This window comes from Phaethon aethereus, assembly GCF_964289735.1.
Source record: "Phaethon aethereus genome assembly, chromosome: 9".
In the NCBI taxonomy this organism is placed as follows: domain Eukaryota; kingdom Metazoa; phylum Chordata; class Aves; order Phaethontiformes; family Phaethontidae; genus Phaethon; species Phaethon aethereus.
This window is the reverse complement of record NC_138585.1, coordinates 2,244,298-2,271,388: the sequence shown is the minus strand read 5'-3', so window position 1 is coordinate 2,271,388 and position 27,091 is coordinate 2,244,298. Positions and strand designations below refer to the sequence as shown.

General features: G+C 49.4%; 1 protein-coding gene across 1 annotated transcript in view; it reads left to right on the top strand.

The window, feature by feature from the left end:
- VPS8 (VPS8 subunit of CORVET complex) overlaps positions 1 to 22,920 on the top strand; it is a gene marked incomplete at its 3' end in the record, with an annotated part of 88,055 nt that extends 65,135 nt beyond the window's left edge. Inside the window, exons 41-45 of the mRNA XM_082003665.1 lie at positions 8,328 to 8,408; positions 9,804 to 9,973; positions 10,623 to 10,791; positions 21,970 to 22,050; positions 22,771 to 22,920. Of these exons, the coding sequence (XP_081859791.1) occupies positions 8,328 to 8,408; positions 9,804 to 9,973; positions 10,623 to 10,791; positions 21,970 to 22,050; positions 22,771 to 22,920 (651 nt within the window). The remainder of the gene's footprint in view (positions 1 to 8,327; positions 8,409 to 9,803; positions 9,974 to 10,622; positions 10,792 to 21,969; positions 22,051 to 22,770) is intronic.
- Positions 22,921 to 27,091: the final 4,171 nt, after the last annotated feature.

Sequence of the window (27,091 nt, the reverse complement as noted above, 5' to 3'; positions counted from 1 at the left end):
GATTGGGCCATTTTGATAGGTGGTGCAATGTATTATTTTAGAGATGTTTGTTAGTGAGCAGCAAACATCCTGTAGAAGAGCTGATTTCAAGACAGGATCTTGGGTTGAGTGATCACAAGCAGATACGATTTGTTAATTTGCAAAATAGATGAAAGGTGAGGTTGGGATTTAATAGCAAACCTTGAGAAATGCAGAAAATGAATTAGAGAAATTGTTGGCATTATGGAGTGGAATGATTGAAGCGTTGAGAAACTTTTATTTCTGTTCCAGATGAGAGAAGAAAATGTAGAAAAGGGCTTACAGGCTTCACAGGGTGAACGCATGCCTCTAGCAACCTATTAGTTTGACCTTAATATTATGCGCAATCTTGGATTTTGGAAAAAATTATAATTAAAGGTAGTGAAAAATGTTGTAAGAGTGGATAGAAAGTGTGATCAAATGAAATATGGTTTTATCAAAGGTAGAAAGCGTCGAGCAAACTCAATGCCTCTTCATTAACTTATTTTGTCTAGTTTTAACTGGGCCATTAGATATAGTTTCCTGTTGAGCTTTGTTTGATGTTTAATGTAGGCAGGAAATCATACAGAAGCTGTGAATGTATAAGTGGGGAGGTTGACAGGGGGGCTTTCCTGCATTGTCAAGAATTACCAGTTTGCAAGATGCAAACCAGCAACCGCTGTGAAGGTAACACAGCTGGGAGGTATTACGGTATGGAGGAAGATCCTGTTCTCCCTTGGAAGAATAGAAATTCTTGTTTGCAGTCTTCAGATATTTCATCCCATTTCTGTTCTTACAGACTCTTTTAGCAGAAACAGAAAAACCCTTTTCTAGAGGCTGCCATTCATGTCCTGGAGGCAACAGATGAGGGAAATGTCTTTGCCAGTTGTACAGGGAGGTGGTTGGTCTGATGGCACTATTGCGAAGGATAATGGAATGCTTACAGTGCATCTGGTGAAGTACTTTTACTAGGGACAGAAGTGTGTGAGGTGTTATTTAAAGCAGCGTGTGCTACTCTGGTCACTGGGTTTGAAGGAGGTTTGGAAATTGCTCTTGCTCATTCCATTTCCCTGCTCAGCCTTACAAATGCAGTCTGACAAAACAGATTTAAAAAGGCAGATGTTTTTGTACGACTAGAGCAAAAACTGGGGAGAGATGATGACTTCTTAAAATGCATTCAGAGAGAAGGACTGAATTCCAGGTAAAAGAGCATTAGTATCAGATCTTCATAAAATAGGAGTAGTAATTACAGAATCACTAAGGTTGGAAAAGACCTTCAAGATCATCAAGTCCAACCATTAATCCAGCGCCACCGTGTCCCCTAAACCGTGTCCTGAAGTGCCCCATCCACACATTTTTTGAACACTTCCAGAGATGGTGACTCCACCACCTCCTTGTGCAGCCTGTTCCAATGCTTGACCACCCTCTTGGTGAAGAAATTTTTCCTAATATCCAACCTAAACCTCCCCTGGCACAACTTGAGGCCATTTCCTCTCATCCTATCACTAGTTAGTTGGGAGAAGAGATCAACACCCACATCGCTACAACCCCCTTTCAGGTAGTTGTAGAGAGCTCCTCCCCTCAGCCTCCTCTTCTCCAGTCTAAACAGCCGCAGCTCCCTCAGCCGCTCCCCATCAGACTTGTGCTCCAGACCCCTCACCAGCTCCGCTGCCCTTCTCTGGACACGCTCCAGCACCTCAACGTCCTTCTTGTAGGGAGGGGCCCAAAACTGAACACAGGATTCGAGGTGCGGCCTCACCAGTGCCGAGTACAGGGGCACAATCACTTCCCTACTCCTGCTGGCCACACTAGTGCTGATACAGGCCAGGATGCTGTTGGCCGCCTTGGCCACCTGGGCACATTGCCGGCTCATGTTCAGCCGGCTGTCAACCAGCACCCCCAGGTCCCTTTCCGCCGAGCTGCTCTCCAGCCACTCCTCCCCAAGCCTGTAGCATTGCATGGGGTTGTTGTGGCCAAAGTGCAGGACCCGGCACTTGGCCTTGTTAAACCCCATACAGTTGACCTCAGCCCATCGATCCAGCCTGTCCAGATCCCTCTGCAGAGCCCTCCTACCCTCCAGCAGATCAACACTCCCACCCAACTTGGTGTCATCTGCAAACTTACTGAGGGAGCACTCGATTCCCTCATCCAGATCATCAATAAAGATATTGAACAAGACCGGCCCCAGAACCGAGCCCTGGGGAACACCGCTTGTGACCGGCCGCCAGCCGGATTTAACGCCGTTCACCACAACTCTCTGGGCTCGGCCATCCAGCCAGTTCCTCACCCAGTGAAGAGTAAACCCGTCCAAGCCACGAGCCGCCAGTTTCTCCAGGAGAATGCTGTGGGAGACGCTGTCAAAGGCTTTACTAAAGTCCAGGTAGACAACGTCCACAGCCTTTCCCTCACCCACTAGGCGGGTCACCTGGTCATAGAAGGAGATCAGGTTGGTCAAGCAGGACCTGCCTTTCATGAACCCATGCTGGCTGGGCCTGATCCCTTGGTTGTCCTGCACATGCCCTCCGAGCACTCTCAAGACGAACCACTCCATGATCTTCCCTGGTACAGAGGTCAGGCTGACAGGCCTGTAGTTCCCAGGATCCTCCTTTCCGCCTTTCTTGTAGATGGGCGTCACATTGGCAAGCCTCCAGTCTTCTGGGACCTCCTCTGTTAACCAGGACTGCTGATAAATGATGGAGAGTGGCTTGGCAAGCTCCTCCGCCAGCTCTCTCAGTACTCTCGGGTGGATCCCATTAGGCCCCATAGACTTGTGGGTGTCCAGGTGGCTTAACATGTCCTTAACTGCTTCCTTCTGGATTATGGGTGGGTTATTGTGCTCCCCATCCCCGTCTTCCAGTTCAGGGGGCTGAACACCCTGCGGATACCTGGACTGGCTATTAAAGACTGAGGCAAAGAAGGCATTAGGTACCTCAGCCTTGTCCTCGTCCTTGGAGACAATGTTCCTCGCCATATCCAGTAAGGGATGGAGGTATTGGTACCTTGTAGATCAGAAACAGGTGTAGGGAAAATAGTGTTGTAAAACTCATTAGAAGATCCTGTCGAAGGAAAAATAGTATTTATTTACAGGATCTCTAAATACGTTGACTTTGCCTCTTAACGCTTGTTCTTTTATGGATTTCATTCACTCGCATATTTGCAAACACCTTAGGTGTATAGGAATGAGTGATCTTACCTGGATCATTTGTGGACAATAGAGAGGGTGTCAGCCTCTCACATGTCTGGGGTTCCTCTGCTTGATGATGGCAGCTTAGGTTTGGACAACTTAGTTATGTCCTTTAGACATGTCTGGCTGTTACAAGGTGGATTTTTGCCTCTGAATCTCACTTAAGCTTCCAGAAATCATAAGCCAGATTGCTGCACATTTTGTTTTCCCTTGTTTGTAACCGAGGTTTGAAATACACGTCTGTAGCTTGTTCTCCTGTCGGGCTAACAGAAGAATGGTGTATGACACCCTGCAAACTTGTCATCCTCCTCGTGGTAGGACATGGGCTCTTTCACTGATAACTTCTCTGTGCTAGGCTCTTACCAGTCTGCTGCCTTCAGTGCTTGACACCCTCCTCAGCTGGGAACAATGTCCTTTGTTACCAAGACAGACCATTCATTTAACCCTTTGTTCTTGTCCTTAAAACAACACATTTCCATTCACGCTGTGTTCACACCAACCTTTATTTCTGGATTGCTGGGATTGCATTGCTCTAGGTCACTTCTGCTTGTGTGTTTGTAGCTGCGTTGTATTAAACTATCGCTTCCGGGCTTGCACCAGGTGCCCGTGAGAGATTTTCTCTGGGTTTTATTTTGGTGCACGGCTTAGTCCTTGGAAGAACGTTGCTTTGAATTCAGTTGGGAAAATAATGTCGGGAATGGTGATGAGTATGTCTTAGTGCATGGCCATGTCTTTGAGTGCCCAGCTCAAACGTTCAGGGCTTCTGAACCCTTGCCATGTTTCGGATCAGGAAAGAAACTCCCTCTGTGTTACACAGCCGGGAGCACTGGATTTTTTTGCCTCTTTCTGTAGTGTGACCTGTCATCTGCTTCCTTGGATTATCTGGGAATGCCGTGTAAGTGCCCTGCCAGGAAGGATCACAACATGGCACGCATACGTGGTGTTTCCCCAGAACACTCTGTCTCAACAGCTTTGTCGGCTATAAAGATCTCCATGTTGTTAGCCCTGGGTGGGTATTCCTTTTGCAAAGCCGCGTCGTTTCTCCGTGTAAAACTCTAAACCTTGGAGCCAAACCGTTCTGTCTTGGCTCTAAGCAGTATGCAGGGCCTTGTTCAAACGTTACTGGTGTGCCACTTTCACTGTGACCATAACTAAATTTTTAAATCAGCTCTTCCGGGCCCTGGAGAACACACAGCCTTTCCCAAGCCCTCAAAATATTTCTGTGAAACCCAGAATTATAAGTGGTGCTTATCTGAAAATGCCCTCAAAAGCTGTTTCAACAGAGGTCAAGTCTTGGTGATGCATAGATGCACTGGAGCTGCAGGTCTGGAAGGTAGAACAGCTGCCCAGGAATTAACTGGGGGATTTTTTGTAAGGTGGATGACATCAATAAACTGAGGTAGATTATCTTGCCTTTTCTGAAAAGGAATTAGAGTATTCCAATTTTAGTGGACTGTTTTTCTTCCTCTTCTGGGCTTAACTGCTTACAGATTATACCTTAGGCAAATGTTAACTTTGCAACCGAAACACTTTGCTTAAGGGCACCTTGCAAAGGGCTGTGACCAGACTCCCCAGCTTTCACAGAAAATAGGTTGGCTCCTGGCATCTGCCTATTACAGCATAGTGATTCAACTCTCTATAATTTAAGTCATGTGAAATAATGATTGATATATTTATGTTCTTGTTCATCCTTAATAATGTTGTAAAGATGTTAAATAGGACGTCTGAAATAACCATATTGGGAGAGGTGCTAGAGGAATCCTCTCGAGCATTAAGAAAAATTCCATGTCATTAAGGATGTGAATGCTGTCGGAAGAGGGCTGAAAGGTTGAGCGTTAATTCCCATATAAAGCTGTAATCCTTTACGAATGTTTTGTAAGTAGATGCAGCTGATGCCTCCTACAAAGTGGGAGACGTGGAGAAGCCCGAAATTTAAAACCTACCTGTAGGAACCCCAGAGTGGAGGCAGAAAGATCCAGAAAGCCTTTGCTTGAGTTCTTTCCGTCCCTGCTTAGGGGTCTGCCTGTTTGTTTGGTTTTTTTCTTTCCAGTCCTGAAGGTCAACACTGGGATTAGTTTTATGTACAACAGTTGCTCTGTCCCCTTGCAGACGGGACAAGCCGCAAGTGAATGCGTTTTCTGAGTTGATATTACCACCGTTCTGTAAGCACTGTTAGCAAAGAAAGTGCTATGTCCTGGACCTGGGAAGAAATTGGAAATGGAGGAGACAGAACTGGCTGAAAGGCTGCAGGAGCATCTCTGGCTTGCGTCTGCATACCGGCCAGCTTTTCCTGATCCGTTTGTTGGCAGCGGCACTGGGCAGTGAGTTTGGCTTTGGCGTCCGATGCTGAGCATTGCCATGTCCCCAGGGAAACACCAGCCTGCAGACAGTAGCTGTGATCTGTTCCTGGCTTGGTGCAACTGACTGTTATTAATGTGCCCTCCCGTACAGTGTATTTGGAGTGTGCATAAATGCCAAACTGAGACGAATTTTAGAAGGTGGAATTAATGAAACATATTCCTCCGTAAAAGTAATTGAGCCCACAAGGCTCTTGTGACTGTAAATTTTGTGGGGGCTGAAACCAGCAAATTGGAAGAAAGCGTTATAACTTGCTTGGAAAAATGAAATTACAGCTCTGGATTCCGTGCCCAAGGCAGGTAGCCAGCTGCAGCCCAGGCCTGTGACGCGCTGTCTAACGGCTGCTGGCAGGAAATGTGCACGAACTTCACTGCTTGCACTTGGCTGCCAGGCTCAGTATAAGGCTTTGCTAGACCATGTGCCTCCTCTTTGGAGAGAAGTCTGTTCTCTTCCTACCTGCCGTTCTTAGAGATCATCAAGTGTGACTTGAGAAAAAAATGAGCGACCGAAAGTTGGTTCTCGGACTCGTGTTCCTCCTCTGCAAAGCTGTAGGGGACTCTTTTATTCTTCCCTCTTCTTCATATCTCCTCTTCCTCCTCCATCTCTATCCAGAGAAGAAACAAGTTGCTTTGAAAGTCTCTACTTGCAGCTTGGGACGTTTGAGTTGCTATACGTAAATGGTTGCATCTCTACAGTTTGTGAGTTACCTCTTTGAGTTTCCTTGGCCATATACTTGAGTGCTTTACTAAAGTGAGTAGCTGGTAGGTACAAAAATAACTTGCTTTATGTTATGGATCACGTACATGCTGCGTTGGAAGTCCCAAGTTCCCTCCTGCCCTCCGTAATTCATACGGTGACTCAGTGTAGTGTACTTTCTATGCTGTTGCTTTTAAATTTTGCACACAGAAAGAAAACTCAGTGGTGTTTGAGGCAGTACTGTTCACCTAGCAAAAAAGCAGCCTCTGCAGCACGTCGAGCTCTTCTGTATGTTCCAAATCTACAGCTGGTTTTGACTCAAGTGCTGTTACTCAGTGTTGTTTTTATTTCGGCTTGAAGGTTGGTGTTTCTGCCTGTCACATTTCCTCTGAAGGCTGTTGTTCAAAAATTGCCTGACTTGCTTTCTGTAGCTGTTTTGGTGATCTCCCTGGGTACCTTGCAGGGTAACTTTCATGCTACTTTAGTCATCTTTCAACTTGCTTTTTCACTCTTGATTCTCCTTGCCCTCACTCTCAGTCCCAGCATGGAATCAGCCTTGCTCCTACTCCTTTTCCTCATTCATCCCATCCAGAGTGTGTTCCTCCAGCTCCTTCTGTCCCTGTTTTCACTGCGTCTCCATCACTTTTCTACTCTCTAGGTTAGTTTCCTTTTCACTTCTTGCCGGTCTATCTATTTTTACCAGTCTTGTCCATCTACCAGTTAGCTTCTCTCAGCTTCCAGCAGGCTTTCCCCAGTATCCCTCCACTGCCTCCCAGCAGGGCAAAATGCTTTTTTCCAGGTCCAATTCAACGACTGTCTGTCAGCCTCAGGGGTTTGTCTGGGACACAACGACGAATTCCCCTGACCCTCTTTTTGAGGCGTTCCTGAATAGACTTGTTCTGCTTACAGGCACGCGTGTGCCTCGCTGGCGCCGGTTTGGGGCGGGGAGGGCACGGCCGCGCTCTTTTGCAGATCAGACTGCCCAGGCCACAGGGCTAGAACGAAGCCAGGCTGCGCGGCGTGGATCACACCACGGCGGTAGCCAGTAGTAGATCCTGCTACTACCCTGACTCCTCTTCCTTGCTGCCCGTTTATGTTAAAGACTCAAAGACTGGCTGGATCCCAGCCGGTTAGCCAACAGCTTGGAGGGCATCTTCTCCAGTGAAATATCACCACGTTGCGTTCTGGGCTGATCATGCTGCTGCCGCAAGGACGAGCGTTCCTGGAAGCCGTGTTCCTGGCACGCGCGCGTTGGCAGTGGTGCCGTGTTGCATGTTGGCAGGGCAGAGAGCTTCTGCAACTGCACGGAGAGACCTTCCAGGGTCTGTTCCGCCCAGGAGACCCTACTGCTGGTGGCTGCTAGGAGCGGTCGGCGAACTCTCCCCGTGCTGCTGGCGGGGCAGAGGTATCTCCTGGCATGGTCCAGGGCGCCCATGAGCAGGAGCCTGCTCTCTTGCTGTGCAATGGGGCCTGGCAGGAGGGAAGGACGTTGCAGAAGTCTCTCCCTTCTTCCAGTGCTTTGCCCATCTGCCTGTGGGAGAGGCTGTGCGCTGTCACGGAGGGCAGCTCCCAAAGGGCTCCTTGCTTCAGCTCATCCCAGAACAGGGAGATGCACCCTCGACCAGGGGTCTTGTTCCGCACTGAGTGATGTCTCAAGGGGTGCCAGGGTGGGTTTGGAGAAGGGGATGTTTAGTAGCAGTCGGTGTCGAGCGGCAGCACAGATGGAGCCGATACCTCCTTGTGTCGCTGCAGGGTGTTTTCTGCTGTTTTCTTTGATATTCCTCAAATGTGCTCTCCAGTCAGCTCTTGCATCTCCTGAATGGAGTTTCCAAGGTCAGATATGAAGTCTTTTGACCCAAGCACAGTAATCAGTATTGATGTTATCATCTATTCAGTTTTCCTAATTACCAATTTTCCCATCAATACATAGGATTACTCTGCTGTCCTTGTGCATGTACAGCATCTTTAAATCTGGAGGCATAACTTCTGTTTGCAATGACAACCTGGAGGGGGAAAAAAAATAATTAAAAAAAAAAAAGACAGAATGGTCATATCCTGTGATTTGGCTGCAGCTTTTCATTTCTTCATACAGGACCCAGTTTATGGAAAAGGGAAACTTGGAGAAATTCAAGGCCTTGTCCTGGGAATGCTGGACACTTTTAACTACGAACAAGTAAGTTGCATGCATTTCTGTTCAGTCCACTGCTGGATACAGGGATTACTTTCAGCTATCTAGCTGACTACTCGCTCTCGTTTGCCATTTCTCTCTGCGGGGCAAAGTAAATGGCCATACAGGTGATTTATATTTGTGTCATTGGGGGCAGCGAGTTTGTATTGCTCACAGAGGGCTTGCGAGTGAAGGGACTGGCAGGTACATGCTGATGTGAACACCTCTGTAGTTCAGTTTTATGTTAAATATACTGGAAGGATAAACATCTGCTTTTTCTCCAGCTCATGCTGTAGTTAGGGATTCAAAGGCACAAACCCAGTATGTTTTGTCTTTTCACAGGGTTTTAAATAAGTGCCTTTCAAATCGGGCTGTTTTGCCACTTCCCAATGGTAATGCTGCACTTCCTTTATCACCTGATGAGCTTCACCTTTTATCTCACTCCTGCCTTTCTCTGTCCAGTCTCAGATCCCAGGCAGTCTCCAAAAGTCAGCAGTTTTATAAAACTCATTTTCCCCAAAACAGAATGCATAGTCTTCCTCCAGACTCACCCTCCCTTGTTCAGCCTACCATCTACTGCCATCCTAGCTCAGGCCCTCGTGAAGCAGCATCCCATTTAAAAATAAAATGGGAAATAACTTTACTGGAGAGGGCTGAACATAAAGAGACATTATCTCTGTTTGGGTTCTTGGTAAAGGTCTGCTCTGAGCAGCACAGGTCCTCTGTCGTCGTCTGATACAGGCTGCATGTCACATCTGGACTAGGCCAGATGTGAACCACTGGTGCAACCTCTGCAGCCTTTTGTGAGTTGCTGCTACACAGCACCGATAGATCACGGACCAGAGCACCTATGCCCAATACCTGTTGTTGCCAAAAGAAGCAGCAATTGCCAAAAACTAAGAGTGTTCTGATTTTTTCTCTTCGGAAATGGAAATCTCGGTTGGGAAGAACTAGCAGATGAAAAGTTCAGTGATTTTTTTTTTTTTCTTTTTTTGTGATAGTGCATTTGGGCTTTGATTTTTATCAGCATGTGTCTTCTAAAATGGGGGATGTAAGCAGTAGCTTACTAGGTAGAGGCGGGGGTGGGGGGGAAGGCTGTCGGGTATGGAAGATGACAAAATGAGCCCACCATGTCTCTCTTAATGCTCTTTGACAAAAATCAAGAAAGGACTTGTCTGTCTAAGTGTGAAAAGGTATTGCCTGCATTAACATGTGATGAAAAGGTAAGTATTTTGAGGGCAGTGGCTGGAAAACATGTAAAGAGAAGCAATTTTGTTGGGTTGGTTTTCCTCTTAGTAATGGGTCAAGCTGCTTGTTACGAAGAATTGATTTGGTGTGGAGTTTCTGCAGTCTGGAGATGACAAAATGACCGAGTTACTCTGTATTTTGTCTTCCACACAGACCCTTTTAGAGACAACTACGAGTCTTTTAAACCATGATCTCCACTGGTCCCTGTGTAACCTAAGAGCTTCTGTCACTAGAGGGCTTACCCCAAAGCAGGATTACTGCTGCATTTGTCTACAGCAGTACAAAAGAAGGCAAGAAACTGCCGACGAAATCATTGTTTTCAGGTAAAGTTAAGGGTCACAGCTGTGATCATGTTAGTTTTAAAAGGGGGAAAAAAAGAAATTAAAAAAAGCTACTGGTCTTTGACTTGCACGAGTGACCTTTTGTGTTCCTGTGAGGCATGTGTCCCTGCCCTCTTGCACTGTAAAAGGGCCGGCTAATCAAACCCCTCAGAGCCAGCCTTTGCGTGCAGCCAGCTCTGTCTCAGCTGGAAAGAATCGCCTTACAGTTCTGTGGGAGCTGCTCGGTAAGCTGTCACCTCCCCCAGCGATGCGGTTTGGGCGATTGCAGCACCCTGGGTTCGTTTGCCTGTTTGTACATCTCGGATCTGCTGCGGCCCCCGCTACGTACTCTGGCACCTCTGATACTCCTGTCTGTGACTGGGTGCTTGTCAAATAAGATCATTATTACCTTACTATTATCATCTGTAGCTGTATCAGCAAATGGGCATCTACTGGCATTTTTGCAAGTCTAGAAATACTACGGGAGGGTGTGGAGGGACAAAGGGAGTGTAAACGCTGCTGGTCTGTACTTACAGAAAAGCAGCCTTGTTTTCCTTTGACGGGCGATTTCCCCTGTGTTTCTCCGAAGTCCAGAGCTGTCAGGCTGCATTACCCTGCTTTCGAGCACCCAGCAGAATTCTTCTCCTTACAGCTGCGGCCACTTGTACCATTCGCTGTGTCTGCTGAGTAAAGAGTGTGGGACGGTAACTAAAGGCCTGATGAGGTGGATGTGCTATAAATGCAACTCAAGTAACAGGGGAGGAAAACTGAGTGAGAACTTCTCGGAGCTAAAAAAAGGAAGTGGAGCATCCTTGGCACAGGTAAGGTTTGTGAGGCGGTTTCTCTTCAAGTAAGCTTTGAGCAGTGCTTATAGACTTCATCACTTTGTTCTCATGTCTGTCTTTGCTTCCAGACAAGCCCGTGATCAGTAACTGTCGGACAGTACCAGCAGCTAGTTAGGTAGTTTATGAATATTAAACTAGTCAGTCACGTTTATGACTGTCGCTTTGTTTTGGCGTGGGTGTACAGAGCTGTGGAATTAATGGAAATGTGTTCATCCAGAAGGTGTGGGAACCGCTAGCCAGCGTGAGGGGAAGCTGGGTGCTTGCGGCCGGTTGCCTGCTGGGTGCATCCACTGCTCTGTCTTGTTTGCGAGAGCCTGAGATGGGCCGCTGGGGACGTGTCCTTTCAAACTATTTTTAGGTGTCTTTTATATAGAAATTGTATTAAAAGCTGGCACGTTCCTTGTGGCTGGATCGTGGAGCCTCCGTTCTACCTTCCTAACAGATAACCTGGCTCTGGGTAAAAGATCTGGAATTGATTTGACTCGCTAAGTGCTTGGACAATGTTTTAAGAAGCTTGAGTGTAGACAGGACCAACGCAGCTGGATTTGTGTGAGAGAACAGATAATTAGTTTGTACTGATTGTCAGTATTTGTGTGTAAGAAGTTTCACCACCTCTAATTCAGACAGAAGTCCAGCCTCGATATGCATGCTTCTGTCTTTTCCCTGGCATGGTACTGTGGATTGTAAGCAAAAATGGCAGGTAGCTTGTTGGGATGTCTTTTAGGGATATTGCACCACTGCCCCGTGTTCCAGCAAAGACGGTCGCCGATGAGGGTTTGTTCCTAAATGCCTCAAGGTACTTTGTGCGTTTGTCACCGCAGAGTTGCATGCAAAGCAACGTTTTTCTCCTTCTGAAACCAAAGTAATTCAATCTTGCAGTACTTTTTTATAGTAGTACTTTAGTTTTCTTCTAGCAAATTATTTCAATTTCTGCCAAATCAATTCAGATCAGAAGATAGCTAACAGCATTAGTCAACTGCCATCAGCTTCTGTATTGACAAAAAAAGAAGCTTCCTGCTTGAAGGGAGACTTGGGGGAACAGTAATCTCTGAGGAGTGTATGGAACACAATGCAATCTTTGCAGTCAAATTGTGTTAGTTTCTTATACGGTGACGGAAAGAAAAGCTTTCCCAGGAGATTGTGAATCCACTGTGGTCCAAACAGTCTGTTTACAAATGCTCGTGATTTTGTGTTCCGTCCTGCCACAGTGAAATACGGGTACTGGCTCCGAACTTAGGCAGGTTCAGCAGCCCCATATTTTACCCTTTACGCTTCTACCCCAAAGAAACGTGTGCCAGTGGGTGTGACAGACCAGGGTTAACTTTAAAAGGCAAAATTAAGTACTAAAACTACACTCATCATTAAAGTGCCTGAGATTTTACACCAGTGCCTTATAACTCGGTTAGCACTGAGTTTCTCATGCGCTACTCGGAGAACCCGTGTCCCCCTCTTTAATACCATTCCGGGCATACCCTGTAGCAGAATAAAGTGGAAAATGCTCCAGATGACATGGGAATGATCAGGGCGAGAAGGGGAAGATGCTTCCCTTTATTTAACTGATCTGTGTGTAAAAGCGAGGGGCTGGCTGGGGCTCGGGGCTTGAAGGGAGACGTGGAGAGACTGGATGGGGAAGAAAAGGGGTTACAGCAGGGATCATCTAGCGCTAGCTAGAAAACGGCCGTGCCAGACCATGGCAGAGTGCTGGATGCTTCCCGGCTGTCGGTCACGCGCTCTTGGCAGAGAAGCCCACCATGGCTTCCTGCGCCGCACACAGCCGGCCCGGCAGAGCCCGGGCGCTGCTTCGTCCCCCCCTCCTCCCGCTGTCCCAGCTCCTCTCCAAGTTTGTGATGTTCCTCAGATATTTAAGTGGTAATATTTTACTGTTGTACTTGCATGTGATTAAACTGTCGCGCAGTCAGATCTTTAAAAAGCTGAATATATTTAGACTTGGCAAAAGACCATAAAATCTCTAGCCTCTCCAGGAGGTTTGTTTGCTTAAAAATTGATGCTCAGTAGTCTGAATTAACCCTGTGAGGTGACGGGTCATCTGGCCAGGCAGTAGTCTGAGTGACAGAACAGACTTTTTCTCCCGGGGGAAGTGCGGGGAAGGCGAAGCAGAGGAGATGGGTGTGCGTGTTACCTGGCTGTACCCATGCCAGAAGCGGACGGGCGAGGAGGGCTGCCTGGAGCGGGGAGCGCTGGCTGGAGCCAGGCTGGTGCCCGCCGATACGGCAGGGTTTGGTCTTGTGCAGCCTCAAGCAAACAAGCAGAGAATTAAGCACGCGAACAGCTGAAGCTCCCCGTGGTGGCTTTAGCACGACACCGGTCTGTGCAGAGCTGAGGTCTGTTTGGAAGGCGCGTTTTCTGCAGTAGCCTGGTGGATGCTGGAGACGGACTCCGGCTGGAAGGGATTTATTTCTGTTTGACACAAGGTTTGTTCAGCCTTTCGGTGCTGCAGTTCTCTCGTGAAGGGCTTCTCTGCGTTCCCGCTCAACTCCGCTGACACCGGGCAGCCCCGGAGGTCAAGACGCTGTTGCTTCCGTAGCTGGTGCTCCCGCAAACAGCGATCGGGAGATCCCCGCGCCAGCACAGCTGCGCTTCCAGCCCTGCCTTCCCCAGGCCCCAGAGAGCCAGCACCGAAGCTCCTGAGGTGTTGCACAGAGATCTGTGGGGAGGGTGTTTCCTTGCAACCGCTTTGAAGACCTTAGTCCATCTTGGCAAAATCTAATGTGGTTGGTGGTGGATTTTTTTTTTTTCCCATAGTGAAATCTTCAGTTTAGATATTTGTTTTCTTAGCAAGCCTTGAGTTAGGAATAGATTCATACTGAGAAATGCCACTGAGCATCTGGAGTGCATTTCATAGTACTAATTCTGCTCTGTTGAAACAAAGACTGTCAGTTTGAATTTTGCAATGTTGTTGAGCTTTAGATGTGAAATGACAGCCCAACAGACAGTGTTTGCTCTCTCCCTGCTTTGCATGCATGGCTTCTGTAGCAGCTGCCTCGAAACTGGGGGAGGTGGAGGGATGCCACAAGCCAGCACTGAACTGTTACCGAATCTGGTGATAGCGCTTATTTAAATGGAGCCTTGCTGTGATGAGGGCTTGAGATGTTCAGCCCCAGCGAAGGGGAAGAGCGCGAGAAGGGCAAAGAGGCTTTTCCTCTGGTTTTGCTACCAAAAGTTTGTGCTTTCTGTGTTATCACCTAAACTTCGCTGTCTTCCCAAGGGTAATCTTCTGTGTCTAAGCTGATCGTCTGTCCTTTCCCCTTTACCTTAGATCATACCATAAATAAGTGTTAAAAGAAATTAAAGCTTGGGTGTTTGTGCTGTTTTTTTAATCCGATTTAAAACTTGCAATGCTTTTTTGCATTGCAGTGTTTGAAGTTAACTGAGGCATATTAGGTGAAAGCACAGTAGCTGGGCTTCTGCCTAAATACTTAACGTGAAATAGTCCTGATATCTTAGTCGTTGATCTCCAAAACTAATTTGTCTCGTTACAGTGAGCTAGTTTGTGTTTTCCATTTATTCTGCCAGCCTACGTACTAAGGACTGGGGAGAGTGGAACAGAGTCTTGGCTCTTGGGCCATAAGCTTTGCAGAAAACACCACGAACCCCTAAGCTGACATGCTCTGGTTACTCCATGTTTGAGAATATGTGTGAGTACCAAGGGCACCATTATTAGAGCTCTCCAGATGGCAAATATGTTTTATTCAGGAGTTTAATCCTGTCAAGTCACACCAGGACGGACAATGAGTGTGATCCGTAGTTAATCCAGTTTGTCAGCCTCTACCTTTGAGGTCTGTTCTGCAGCCTGCCTCTAGCCTCCTTCTTTGCAACACAGCCTTCCATCCAACTCGGAGCTTCTCGACCGAGTGAGGTGTGGGTACCACACTGTATCACTTAACTGAGGTGTTAAACATCCTTCTGCAGCATGGCTGTTGCTTTCTACCAGGTAAGAATGAAGGTTTAGGGCATTTTTTTGGCCAATACTTATTTTGGAGCTAGACAAATGTTACAAGACCTCCATCAATCAGTAGACAGAGCCAGTTTTACTGTTTTCAGCGTAATGGTGACCATCAGTTACTAGCTTGACTCTCAGCAATATCAAAATTTTCCAAAGGCTTTATAACTTTGAAAATATCCAGGCGTGATTTTTTCCTCCAAAAGACACCAAGCAGATAATTCGCATTTTGTACAGTTACAAGGTTGTGCATTCTCCTTCGCGGAGAATATTCCCACGTACGTATTTATTTACTGAGAAAATGCCCAGTCCTTTGGTTTTGGTGGTAGATTCCTTAACTACTTGAACAATGCATAAGAAATCCATGTGAGGAAGGAACTGGAGACACTTTGTACCATCAGCAGAACATCTGTGTGTTAAGATTTCTTGCAATATATTGGGAACAAAAGTGATTTAGCTAGAAGAAAACCCAGTGTGGGAGTCTTAACTAGCAACTAGAGGAGGACTGGCACCAAAGCTAAAACTGAAAAGGAAATACAAATTTAAAAACACTAATTTCAAAAATATAATTATCCTTTAGCAGCTTTTAAATAAAGAATAACTATTTTCTTGGACTTTCCATAGGTTAGTTTATTCTGTTGGCGTTTTATTTGAGAATGTCAGATTGAATGGTAATTGTTTCCCCTGGCCTTCATATATAGCAATCTGTAGCCTGGCAGAAGTTTCCTCTTACTGCCTGCAATCCAAAGTCTTGCACGCCAGGAGCTGTGAGAGGCTAACACGAAACAGAGTGTGCTGATTTTCAGACCGACTAAAGCGAAAACCAGTGAGACTGGTCTGTGCCCCTAGGATCACCTGCGGAAGTGTTGTGTCCTGGTTAAGAGAAAAGATGGCAACATTTCAGTGGGTAATCTTTGCTTTACATCTCAGTTTCAGTGTTGGGCCCCTCGCTCCGAGAAAGACATTGAGTTGCTGGAGCGTGTCCAGAGAAGGGCAGCGGAGCCGGGGAGGGGTCTGGAGCACAAGTCTGATGGGGAGCGGCTGAGGGAACTGGGGGTGTTCAGTCTGGAGAAGAGGAGGCTGAGGGGAGCCCTCATCGCTCTCTACAGCTACCTGAAAGGGGGTTGTGGTGAGGTGGGTGCTGGTCTCTTCTCCCAAGTAACCAGCGACAGGACGAGAGGAAACTGCCTCAGGTTGTGCCAGGGGAGGTTTAGGCTGGATATCGGGAAAAATTTCTTCACTGAAAGGGTTGTCAAGCACTGGAACAGGCTGCCCAGGGCAGTGGTGGAGTCACCATCCCTGGTGCAGATGTGGCGCTTAGGGAGATGGTTTAGTGGTGGACTTGGCAGTGCTGGGTTAATGGTTGGACTTGATCTTAAAGGTCATCTTTTCCAGCCTAAATGATTCTGTGATTCAAAGAAACTATTCTTATAGATTGATGAAAATTTCCTCTCTTGTAATAAAACATTTCATATCTAGGAGGATCTGCAGAACAGACCCATTTAAATACGGTGACAGATGCTGGGCTGTGGCAGCCTGTTGGTATTCCCACAAACTGCATCAGTCCCCGTTGCCAATAGTTCTGTGTCGTTCGGCACAGTGCTTGACAGCCACAGAGCTGTCCTCCAAGGAACCGGCACAGCTCGTTACATACGTCTTCGTTGTGACATTGCAAGCTTTCAGTCTGTCTTTGCAGAAGAAAGCGTGTGGCTTCCCATCTGCTAGGAGAGGCTGCTTTTCCAGACCCAGCGCGGGCTGGCAAGTCAGCGTGCCGTGCTGCCGTAACCTCGGCCTGTGCTGCCGTAACCTCGGCCTGTGCTGCCGTAACCTCGGCCTGTGCTGCCGTAACCTCGGCCTGTGCTGCCGTAACCTCGGCCTGTGCTGCCGTAACCTCGGCCTGTGCTGCCGTAACCTCGGCCTGTGCTGCCGTAACCTCGGCCTGTGCTGCCGTAACCTCGGCCTGTGCTGCCGCGCTTGCTGCTGCTGGGGGCGGCGACTGCGCTCCCCTCCGTGGTTGGTACTCCTCCTAAGCTGAGAAATAACCCTTTGACCTTTTGGTTAAGAAAGGTGCAGGTGACTCCTTTCTTCTGATGTCCCTCTGAAGGAGGGGAGCAAAGTAAATAGAAGCTTTTGGTCCCATTTGTAGTCCCCGGATGGGAGGGCATGGGAGGGAATTACGGCCGGTTCAGTGGTGGTTGCCGTAGCCAAGGACATCACTGGCTGTTCTGGAGGGCGGCTTTCAGAAATGCAGGTGGCAGATGAGTATCTCTTGTAAATCCCCTCAACGGAAAGCTGAAGTTTCCATGTTTTGCTTCCCTCTCTGTTCCTTTTACCCTCCTGTTGCACAAGGAAAACAGTATGTTTTGTTGGTTTATATGTGGACTGAGCACAGACGGGCTTGGGTAGCTGCAGCTGAGCTCCCAGGACCAGAGTTGTTCCAAAGCACGTTGCAAACTTTCCCCTTGGACAGCAGTAACGGCTTGCTGCATGGGTGCCAGGAGCTAGGAAGGGTGCGGATAGCAGAGGCATCCGCTTGCGTTCTGTAAGGTTTGGGGTCACGTTTTCAGTAAGCCTCTAGCAGGAGGGGTCACTAGTCCTTCTTGCACCAAGTAGGGCTTCTTTCTTCTTCTACATGTCTTTACTTTCCCTTTCTCTCCCTCGACTCCTGCCATTGAGAGAACACTGCACTTCTTTGGCTCTTGTGGGATGCTGTTTAACAGCCTCTTAACTCATGTTCAGAAAATGCATTATTTGCCTTCATGCATGACACTTCTGTCCTCTTGGGTTCAGTCACTGGACTGAGATCAGCCCGAGCACAGGCCTGTTGTGCATCGTCTTTATGTAACGTTTAATCCATGTGCTGCCATGCTTCCCTCAAAGCCTGCTACATGATAAATAAGTACCTCATCTGCGGGGCCATAGTGTCCAGCGACACACGGGTTTTGTTTAATTAATCCTGAGCAGCGTTATTGCTCCTTTGGCTGAAGGCATCAGCAGAAGTCCAGGGGAATATTCCACCAGTGGCAGGTGTAAGCACGAGCTGCTCAACAGAGCAGCTAGCAGAGGGAGCACGGAGGTGTGCCAATATGTCTCGAGATACCTAATGCAGCCAGTTCTCCTTCCTCCTCTCTCCTCAGTCACGGCAGTCTCTCGCAGTGCAGCAGCAGTGAGTCTAGCGGAGCACAAATAAGCCTGTCCTCTCCCTTGCCTTGAGTGGGAGGCTCGCTCCCCAAGTTCAGCTAAGTTCAACTGGAAATAAGAGACATCTGCCTTTCCCATTCCGCTCCTGAAGAGATCAGAGGACGGAGCTGTGGCGCAGGCCTGTGTGACAGATTGCTTCTGCCGTAGCGGCGCTGAGGGAAGGCTGCTGGGGGGGGGTGTGAGTCAGTGCTTCTGTTTACTTGCAGACAGCAGGTCCTGGCTCGCCTGCCGCTGCCAGCCCCAGTGGTACCGGCTGCCGCGGCACCCTGAGAGCAGCGGGCAGGGCCTGGCCTGCTGCCGGGGCTTTCGCTCCTGCGCGCGCTCGCGGAGGCAAGCGGTGAAACACTGTGGAGGCTGCTCTTCAAGCAGCACGTAGCGCAGCCGGAGTGGCTCTGGGACTCTGTCCCAGCAAAGGTTTTGCCCGCTTGCCACATTGCCTGGAGTGACTTGCAAGACTCTGTTTCCACCTCCACAGCGATCGGTCGGTCTGTGTCTGTCCCATAGCAGTGGCGCGTTACTCTGCGGCAGCTCTGCGGAGGTCTGCAGCAGCACGCTTTTGTTCTGCGAGGGACGTCCTGAGGTTTTCTGAAGTTCGTTAACAATTTTGTAATGTTAGTGTCGTGCTAGTGACTTCAGGTCAGAGCAGCTGCCTGCCTTGCTCTCTTTTTTGGTGGTTTGTTCCAGGTTCCTGGGATTACCATGAAAACAGCAGGCCCTTATCCTGCGGGAGAGATTTACTTAGTTTTGCCTGAATCAGCTCAGCTCTCATTCAGTCAAAAAAACTGAATTTGGGTGCCTTATTGTAAGGCTGCTTGAGCCACGGTGAAATGCGTCCAGCTGCAGAGGACTCTGTGTCCGTCGCCTGTGGATTCAGCTCTGTAAATGAGGGAGGCGGGTGTTGCTTTTGTTTAATCCTGAAACCTTCCCCAGGACTTCTGGCTGCAGCTGCCCTGTGTTCCTGGGGTAATGTGGTGCTCTGGTTGCTATAGCAGGGTCTTTTGTGGAAGGCATGGCTCCGAGAGGCAGCACTTGGATGGATCTCTTGGCGTGACTATTAACGGTGCCTCTGCTTACAACTGCTGTATGATCTGCTTTGCTTAGGCACTAGCTGATGATGGATTTTGTAGCTGTTAAATTAAAGATAATTGCAGGCTTAGGAGGCTGTGTGGTGACTACCAGAGGGTGGTGGAATACGTGCAAGCGAAATGTGCAACGGAGATTAGCATTACAGTGGTGCGATCTACGAGAACTGTAAACCAAAAAGGAACCTTTCTTCTCCTTGCCGGCCCAGATCCTCGAGGGGATAAATTGCGTCTCTTGGGTTCTGCGTCTAGTCTGAGGCCTTTCTGAAGGGGCGTAAGGATTTGGCTGGGAACAGCTTGGCGGTTTCGAACTGCTTCGTACTGACCTAGGCAATACCGGGCTGCCTGGCTCTGCCGTAGCTCTGGAGGCAGAAACCGTGTTGTGGGGTGAGCGAGTGAGCCGAGTGGATTCCACTGATGCCCAAGTCCTGATGCTGGACTCAGAGCCTCCCTGTAGCTCTTGAATGAAAACATGCCTTTAGTGACATGGTTAAAAAAGGAAAAGGCCTGACAGCAGTTGTTTCCATGACAACAGAAAGAATCGCCTGCACTATTTCAGCTCATCAGCCCGGAGAACAGTCTGATTGATAGTTACATACGCGTGGTAGAGAGCGAGCAGAAGAGAGGAGGCCAATTATACTGCATTTTCCTTGTCCTTGCATGTCTGTGGCCACAGCGACTGTGGAGGGCAGTTTTAGCTTTTTGTTGTTGTTTTTTCCAAGCGAGAATGACCCGCATGCCCCTTGGAAGCGCCGGTACAGCCTGCCAGCTGCGGATACGTGACCCTCACTGCCATAGGCTCTCCGGTTCAAAGCCTTTGCCATGTGTACAGGGCATACGGACATTTGGCTCCTTGATTGGTGATTAGCAAATAGTTATTTACAATATAAAGAGTATCTCAGAGGGGGAAGAAGTGAGTTTGAGCACGTGCTTCCAGGACAAGCTATCTGCACTCGGGACGTTCCTCTCTTCTCAGACTGTGTGATGAACGTCTCAAAGGCAAGATGCATGTGGCTTCAGGAGAGTAACGGAACGATTCAGGCTTCAGGAAAGCCGTGGTGGGTTCAGTGCATCTTTCCCCAGAGCACTCCTGGGCTCGCCAGCTCTGCGCCATCTCTGGGCCTTTCACATGGTGAGGGGGTGGGTGGCCAGATCCTGCCCGGGCGGTGCTTTACTCAGAGCTGAGTAGGAAGGGGAGCATGTGGTGGAGGAGCTGCCAGAGGAGAGGGACAGGTAAGGGTGCTGTGGGAGAGCCTTAGAAGACAAACCCAAGGGTCTGGGTAAAGCGTTCCCAGATCAAGAGTTTTGCTGAGGTCTGGGACAGCGTGGCTCTGGGATGGAGCGGAAGGCGCTGCCGGTGCAGGGTGGAGAGCCGCTGCTGCGAGGGAGCGTTGTGTTGCCTGGGGAAGCCGGGCCCGGTGCCCGTGCTGGCGCTCTGCGTGGAGGCATACCTGTCTCCCCACAGTGCTCGTGTCCGGCTTTTGTCCACAGCGATTTTCTTTCAAGGCAGCTCACTTCAGTTATTTTCACTGCGCAGCTGCCAGCAGGGTTTCCCTTTTTCCTTGGGTAGTGATTAAAAATTGAGTCAAAGACTAAGACAGTGTGATCTCTGGCAAAATGTTGTTCCCTCTGCCCCCAGGCCTTACCCATTGCAAGACAGCAGCTCGTGACCCACTGTGGGCAGGGCTGCTCAGAAGAAGCCTTGTCCGAGAGGCCCTTCGCTCTGCCCGGGACATGGGTGCTTCTCGGGGGCCGTGAGGCAGAGCTGTAACGCAGACTGCAGCCCCAAAGGAGAATGCCTGCTGCTGGTCGGAGCCTGGGAGTGCAGAGAGGAGCACGCTTGTGCCTGACCGGGAACGGTCCCCACTCCTGGTGACCCTGCCTGACGCTAGAGGAACACTGAAGCCCCCTCTGCCTGCGGGGGGCAGGAGGTCAGCCTTAATTCCAGCTGATGGCACTCCTTGAAGGCAGCGATACCAGTTCTTCATGTTGGGCTTGATCCATTGCCAAAGAGAGTTTAGAGTACGTGCAACTTCAGTCAGTACCCGCTGTGGCATTTTGAGCCCTTGGAAAGTGTATTTTTGGGAAAATATTTGAGAATGAACATTGAATGTTCCCTTAAAAATAGATCCCCAGAGACAACAGATGCCAGATTGCTGCTCATGAGGGAGGCTGTTCTCCCTGGCTCCTGTTGTAGTTTCTTGATGATGCTTTTGCTTTGGAATATGAGCAGAAACATTCAAAATAGAAACACTGTGGTGTGATAAAATGGAACAAACCTACAAGAATCTGTGATGCTCTGTCATATCTCCCTGGGATATGTAAATGATGCCTTTTAAAGCAGTTTGAGTATGTATGCGGCCCTCCTTAACGCTCTTGTTGCAGGCTGTGGTCCCTCTATCTGCAATTCTGTTTGCCCTGACCCGCAAATCTGTAACTGCCCCGGTGCTGTGGGGGTGACACTTACCCATGTGCCCAACTGCTCGTCCGCAGAGACCTGTTACTTCTCTTCCCAGCTGGCTGCGGGGGATTTTTCCCATCCCTCTTCTTTCTCTCTTTTTTCTGCCTCTCCTTTTTCCTGTTGTGTCTGTTTTGTTTTGGTTTTTTTGTTTTTTTTTTTCTTTGTTACCCCAAAGGTAACTTAGTCCTGTTAGTCTGTCTGCCATCAGCTACAGACCCCAACAATAAGTCATTGTGGATGTAAGGGTATCTCTGTCCTTTGTGCGAAAATAGGACCTTTTTCTTCTAAAACTAAGGTGCACACAGTGGCTTCAAGCCAGGGAAAGATGGCTAAAAAGGCCCTCTGGACCTACAAAAGCCCCAGGACAGGAGCAGGGATGAATTTCTGTGTACATGAACTTGCCATCTTGTTGTGTGTTGTTTTTGTAACCTTCTCACTCTCTTTATCAGACAAGTTCAGAGTCTGTGCTGGATCCTCAGCAAATCCAAGCTTTTGACCAACTCTGCCGACTCAACCGAGGAACCTCCAGAGTACGTACCACCCGTTTTCCTTCTGGCTCTCAAATGGCGAAGGGTATTTTGCATGTTGTCAAGCCAGATATGAGCACTGGCAGCGTGGGCTTCGGCTTTTCTCTTGGGTTTCATTTAGTGCTGGCAATTTACTGGCTGTTTCACATCAGAAGGCAGCCACGCTGCCTCTGACAGAGCTGGGGAATTCGCTGGCAGTGAAACCATGGAAATGCCTCTGGCTTTGGGGCTGGCTGGGCCTGAACAGCGTCCATGGTGTGAGGTTTCTTGGATTCTTTTTAGATTTGTGAATAACCCTCCCCTCCAGACACTGCGTGGCTCCCGCCACCGCACAGGCGGCTTCCCCCTCCTGCCCCCACGTTGTCCCAAGGAGAGTGCAGCTCCCTCTGTCCCCTGCGTTTTCCTTGTGCCTCTTGCCTGTTTTGGCTGCAGTTGTTGGCACTTTCAGCTCTCTCTGGGATTGTTTTTCAATTATGTAACTTTAAAACAACATAAAGACACCTGGAAATTCTTTAGTTCAGGACTGTTGTCCTGCACTGAGCTCCACAGGGTCACTACATACCATATATACCCTTTTCTTTACGTGCGTTCAGGTTTTTCTAACTGCTGCAGGAAAGAGGTAAGCCCCCCACAAGCACTTTGTCTTTCTGCACCTTGCGCGAGTGCTTCTAGGCAGACTGCCCAGGCCGCCGGACAGGGACGTGTCTGGGTTTTGTCTTGCAGCTAGCTCTCCTGACAGAACTGTCTCGCGGCCATGGCAGTGAAAAGCACGGGCTGCTCAGCGTGTCCCACGGTGACCCGACCACCAGCAGTGTCTTCCAGAACGAGAACTTCCAGCTCCATCTGGCCCCGCCTCCGCTGGCTGAGGACTAGCGCTCCTGCCTCCAGCCCTGGCTGCGGCTGGGCCACGGCTGGCTTCAGGTCTTGGTGCTGGGAAGCCTTTCCATCACAGCACTGGACTTTCCCCTCCTCCGCTGCCTTTCCCAGGACCCTCTGTGCTGTGTTGAATCTTGCTGGGTGCTGGGGGGTTTGTAGCAGCGGGTGATCTCCCAGCTCTGCTGCTGCCTCTCACTAAGCCGAGGCAGCCATGGGGCTGGAAGCTGTGAACTCTGGGGGCAAAACCAAGCGTGCCGAAGCACCGCGCAACGCCGGGCCAGCCGTGCTGACCCGGAGGCTCATGGCAGCGGTGGTAACTTTGCCAAATAACCGAGTCAGTTCCACTGCACTGGTGGGGAGCACGGCCTGTCCTGGGCTCAGAGCCTGTGTTTCACGGTGCAGTGTTGTTTTTGTGGGTGAGTACTGTACCCGAGCGTTAACTGTAGTGCTGGTTAAAGCGGTCATTTTGCCAAGGCCTGGCCCACCATCTCATGGCAGCAGCTGTGGGCTCTGAGGGCACAGAACAGGCCAACCTGGAAAAGGTTGAAGATTGCAGAAAACGATACATGCGTGAGCAAACTAACCTGCGCGTAGTGTGTTCCTACAACCTTCCATTAAAAAGACCCTTGGTTGAACTTTCTTGTGTGAGCCCTGTGCAGGGGGAGCGGGCAAGAGGGCTGCAGGCCTGGCAGTGCTGCTGGCTGCTGTTTTCTTGGTTACAGTTGCCACCGACTCTGGTAGAGAAAGATGCGCCTTGTCACTGCAGGTGAAGTACAAACCCCCCGCTCTTGCCCTGTTATACCTATGTTGGGGGCACGTGTGTGTCTGTGTGTGCATCTATGTGTGTGTGTAAAAAGGTGCTGCAGGCCATTGGGGAGGACTGGGGAGATGGGTGCCGCTGGTCAGAGCGGTTTGTCACCAGTAGCTCAACCCACTGTTCTGCAGTACCAAACTGGGCAGTGTCCCTTCCCAGCAGCACCGTTATCACTCTACAACCGCAGCCTAATAGCAGTGGTGTTTCTGTGCTGTCACCTCTGGCGTGTGAAACACACTCCAGCTCCTGCCCTAACACGGGATGTTCCTGCTCTGGTGAGCATTATCTCACCTTGTCCCCCTGTTCATTTTGTCAGTAGTGCTTGGGTGTTTTGGGGTACCACCAAAAAGGGCCCAGCTGCTCCCAGGAAGAAGACAGCACCAGGCGCGTGTTGCTCTCCGCGTACCCAGAACTAAGGCACGATGCCGGGGGCTGGGACATGCAGATCTCGCAGCAGACGGCAGGAATACAGGGCAGCGCTGCTGCCTCCGGGGAACGCAAAAGCACCGGCTGGTGCACAGAGCCCACCTGGCCGGGGAGCAGGGCTGGCGCCCGTGCAGCCTGCCGCTCGGCGTGCCTGGTGTGCTCACTGCCTTCCCACTAGCATCCTACGAAACAGTGCCCCAGCCTGATGTTTCCAGCCTGCAGCCATGTGTGAGCCTGCTCAGAGGTAAGCCAAGGGGCTACAGCCAGCTGTGGCGTGGGGCTTGCAGCTCTTTTCCCCACTGTCCTCCCCCAGACTGGGGCAGCTCTTCTACAGGTAAGTGACAACTGGGCTGTGAGGTTGCCCACTCGCCCCAGTACTTACCAGATGCCCAAAGCCAGGTGGGGCTGGGCCTGGGATGCTCCACCTGGTTATTACATTTCTCTGCCTAGCACTGGGTGCGTGTTTCGGATGCCGCCATCTGAAGCCATAAGTGACCCTTCCCTTTGCTGGAAATATCAGAATATTTCACTCTAGTATGGAAAACACACAGTTAGTTAGGACAAGCAGAACCTCAGTTGTTCAGTATTTTATTAAAAGAGGAAATATACACACCTCTCCCTGGCAGAGTGGAGCAACGAGCCCGGGGCATGTCCCTTCCAGCACAGCCACGCCAATGTTTGTGCAAAGAAATGAAACCACGTTTCTGTGGGAAGTGTGTTTCTGAACTGGGGCGCGTGGTGGAGCAACAGGGCGAAACCCGCCGCTGTGCTGGCTGCGAAACGCTTTTCAGAACTAGCCCAGTCCCACACCAGGCTGCTCCACTGATGTTTTACAGGTACAACAGAAGGAAGAGGCAGCTTATTGTGCTTAAGACATCTGAACAAATCCTGGGTAGGAGACACTCACAGCTTGTGAATATTGCTAATTACTTACAGTTACGAAAGAATGTATCCTGACGACAGTGATACGAACCTGCAAGACCACAGGACCTTACGGTAAGTCTCGGTCATAAATACCCAACTGAATTTCACGGCGCTCACAGTCAGTGCCTGCCCACAGCAGGCGGCGGCGGCTCCTGCCTGCTTGCGAACAAGGTGAGCTCATGCCCCCTCAGAGCGTCCTGCTGACCCTTCCTGTGCTCGGCCCCCGCTCAAGGGCTGGCGAGGAGCACCCTGGCCTCGGGAACGGCCCCGCTGCCGCTCGTCCCTTGGGAGGACACCCCGTCCTCCCAGGAGGGGGAGGCTGCCTCTGGGAAGAAAGCTCGGGCAGGCCAGGCATGACAGTGAGCTGCTTCAGCTCTCCACTCAGATTACAGTTAAAAGATTAAATATGAATAAATGCTGTAGGTTTATACATAATGTTTCCTTCTATCTATGGAATGTGTCTGAATGGTCAAAAGACACTAGAACATTGTTAGAAACCTTAGTTAACCAAGACAGACAACCCTGCCCTTAAAAAATAACTCCTATTTAGTTTTACTACAGCCTTCATCTAAATGCCCTCAGAAAAACAGAGTATTTTCAGGTGCCTTGTGAGAATGTATCTGTTCATGCAATGGCCCAAGTTCCTCATTTAACAAGCATTGCACTTTTTTATGTAAGTCATCAAAACTATAAAACCTATTATTTTTGTCTGAAAGTGTTAAGTCTAAAAAGTACAGTATTACTTTATAACCATTTATGGTAAACTCCTAGCACACGCGCATGTGCACATACACACACTGCTGCCTAAATGTTTTCTAAAGATACCGATTACAAAGTGTATAAAATTAGTAATACATTGTCAGGATACAGTGAGAGATGAGCCATCCTATAACACGGACTATAACCTAGTATCAATCACTAAACTGTACACATTTATACAGCCTTATATTCACCGGTGACTTTTGAAATGTAAACAGCAAATACACAAAGAAATTCAGTAACGCTGTTGAAAACACAGTTATTACTGACTCCAACTGATTCGAGCTGACTGAAATCTTCCAAGAACAACACTTTTGCTTCATCAAGCAGGGCTGAAACCAAGCCGCCAGCGAGACGGCTCGCTCTTACCAGCTATTTGAGGAAACCCCTGTTCAGAATCTGCTCTTGAACTGGGCGCAGGAGCGGGAGCCAAAGCTTCCTCCCTCTGCTAGAATGACCTTAGGCTGTATTTTAACAAGCACATGCACTACCGAGCCCACGGGCACCTCCACGCTGTCCCCAAGCTCTGCCGACACAGTGGTGTGGCTGATGAACTTTTTAATTTTTATATTCTTCAGGCAAATGCAGGTCCTGAGCCCATTTGGTCCTGAGTGCGCGTGTCCAGCACCAAACAGCACAGGAGGAAGCAGCAGGCAAAGCCGAGGGCGGATTTTGTGTGTTTGGAGGTAGTTCCTTCCTTCGCCTATTGTTTTACAGCCCAGCCTAGCATGGTATTGGTTAGACGGCCGCACTTCCTCTCTGCCTGCTGCCCCTCCTGCCAAGCTGCAACAGCCAGATCCCCTTCCCGAGATCCATGCAGGGAAAAGGGACCAGCTGGATCCAGGCAACTGGTCCCCCGCTGGAGCAACAGTTGCCACCTTGGGAGATTTCAGAGCCTGACCTATCTCAGCAGACGCTCGGTGCATAGCCTGGAGAAAAGTTGGAGGCACTTTGTGCATTCTCTAGCCTGCCACACCAACCCGCTGGAAGAGCGGTGCCGACAGCCTTCGAGAAGGGTCGCACCGGCACTAGAGAAAAGGGTGGACGATGCGCAAGGACAGAGACGGACAGAGCCTCTTATCGCCGCACCTCGCGTAGCTGTTTGAGAAAGAATAAGGGCAACTTGGTTTTGCTGCTCGCAGATGTGCTGCACCAGCTCATCCTCTGTGCTTTGAAGGCCTGCCGCAAACATCCTGACGGATGGAAACATCCTTGTGTGATAAGTAGTATATGATGTAACCCAGA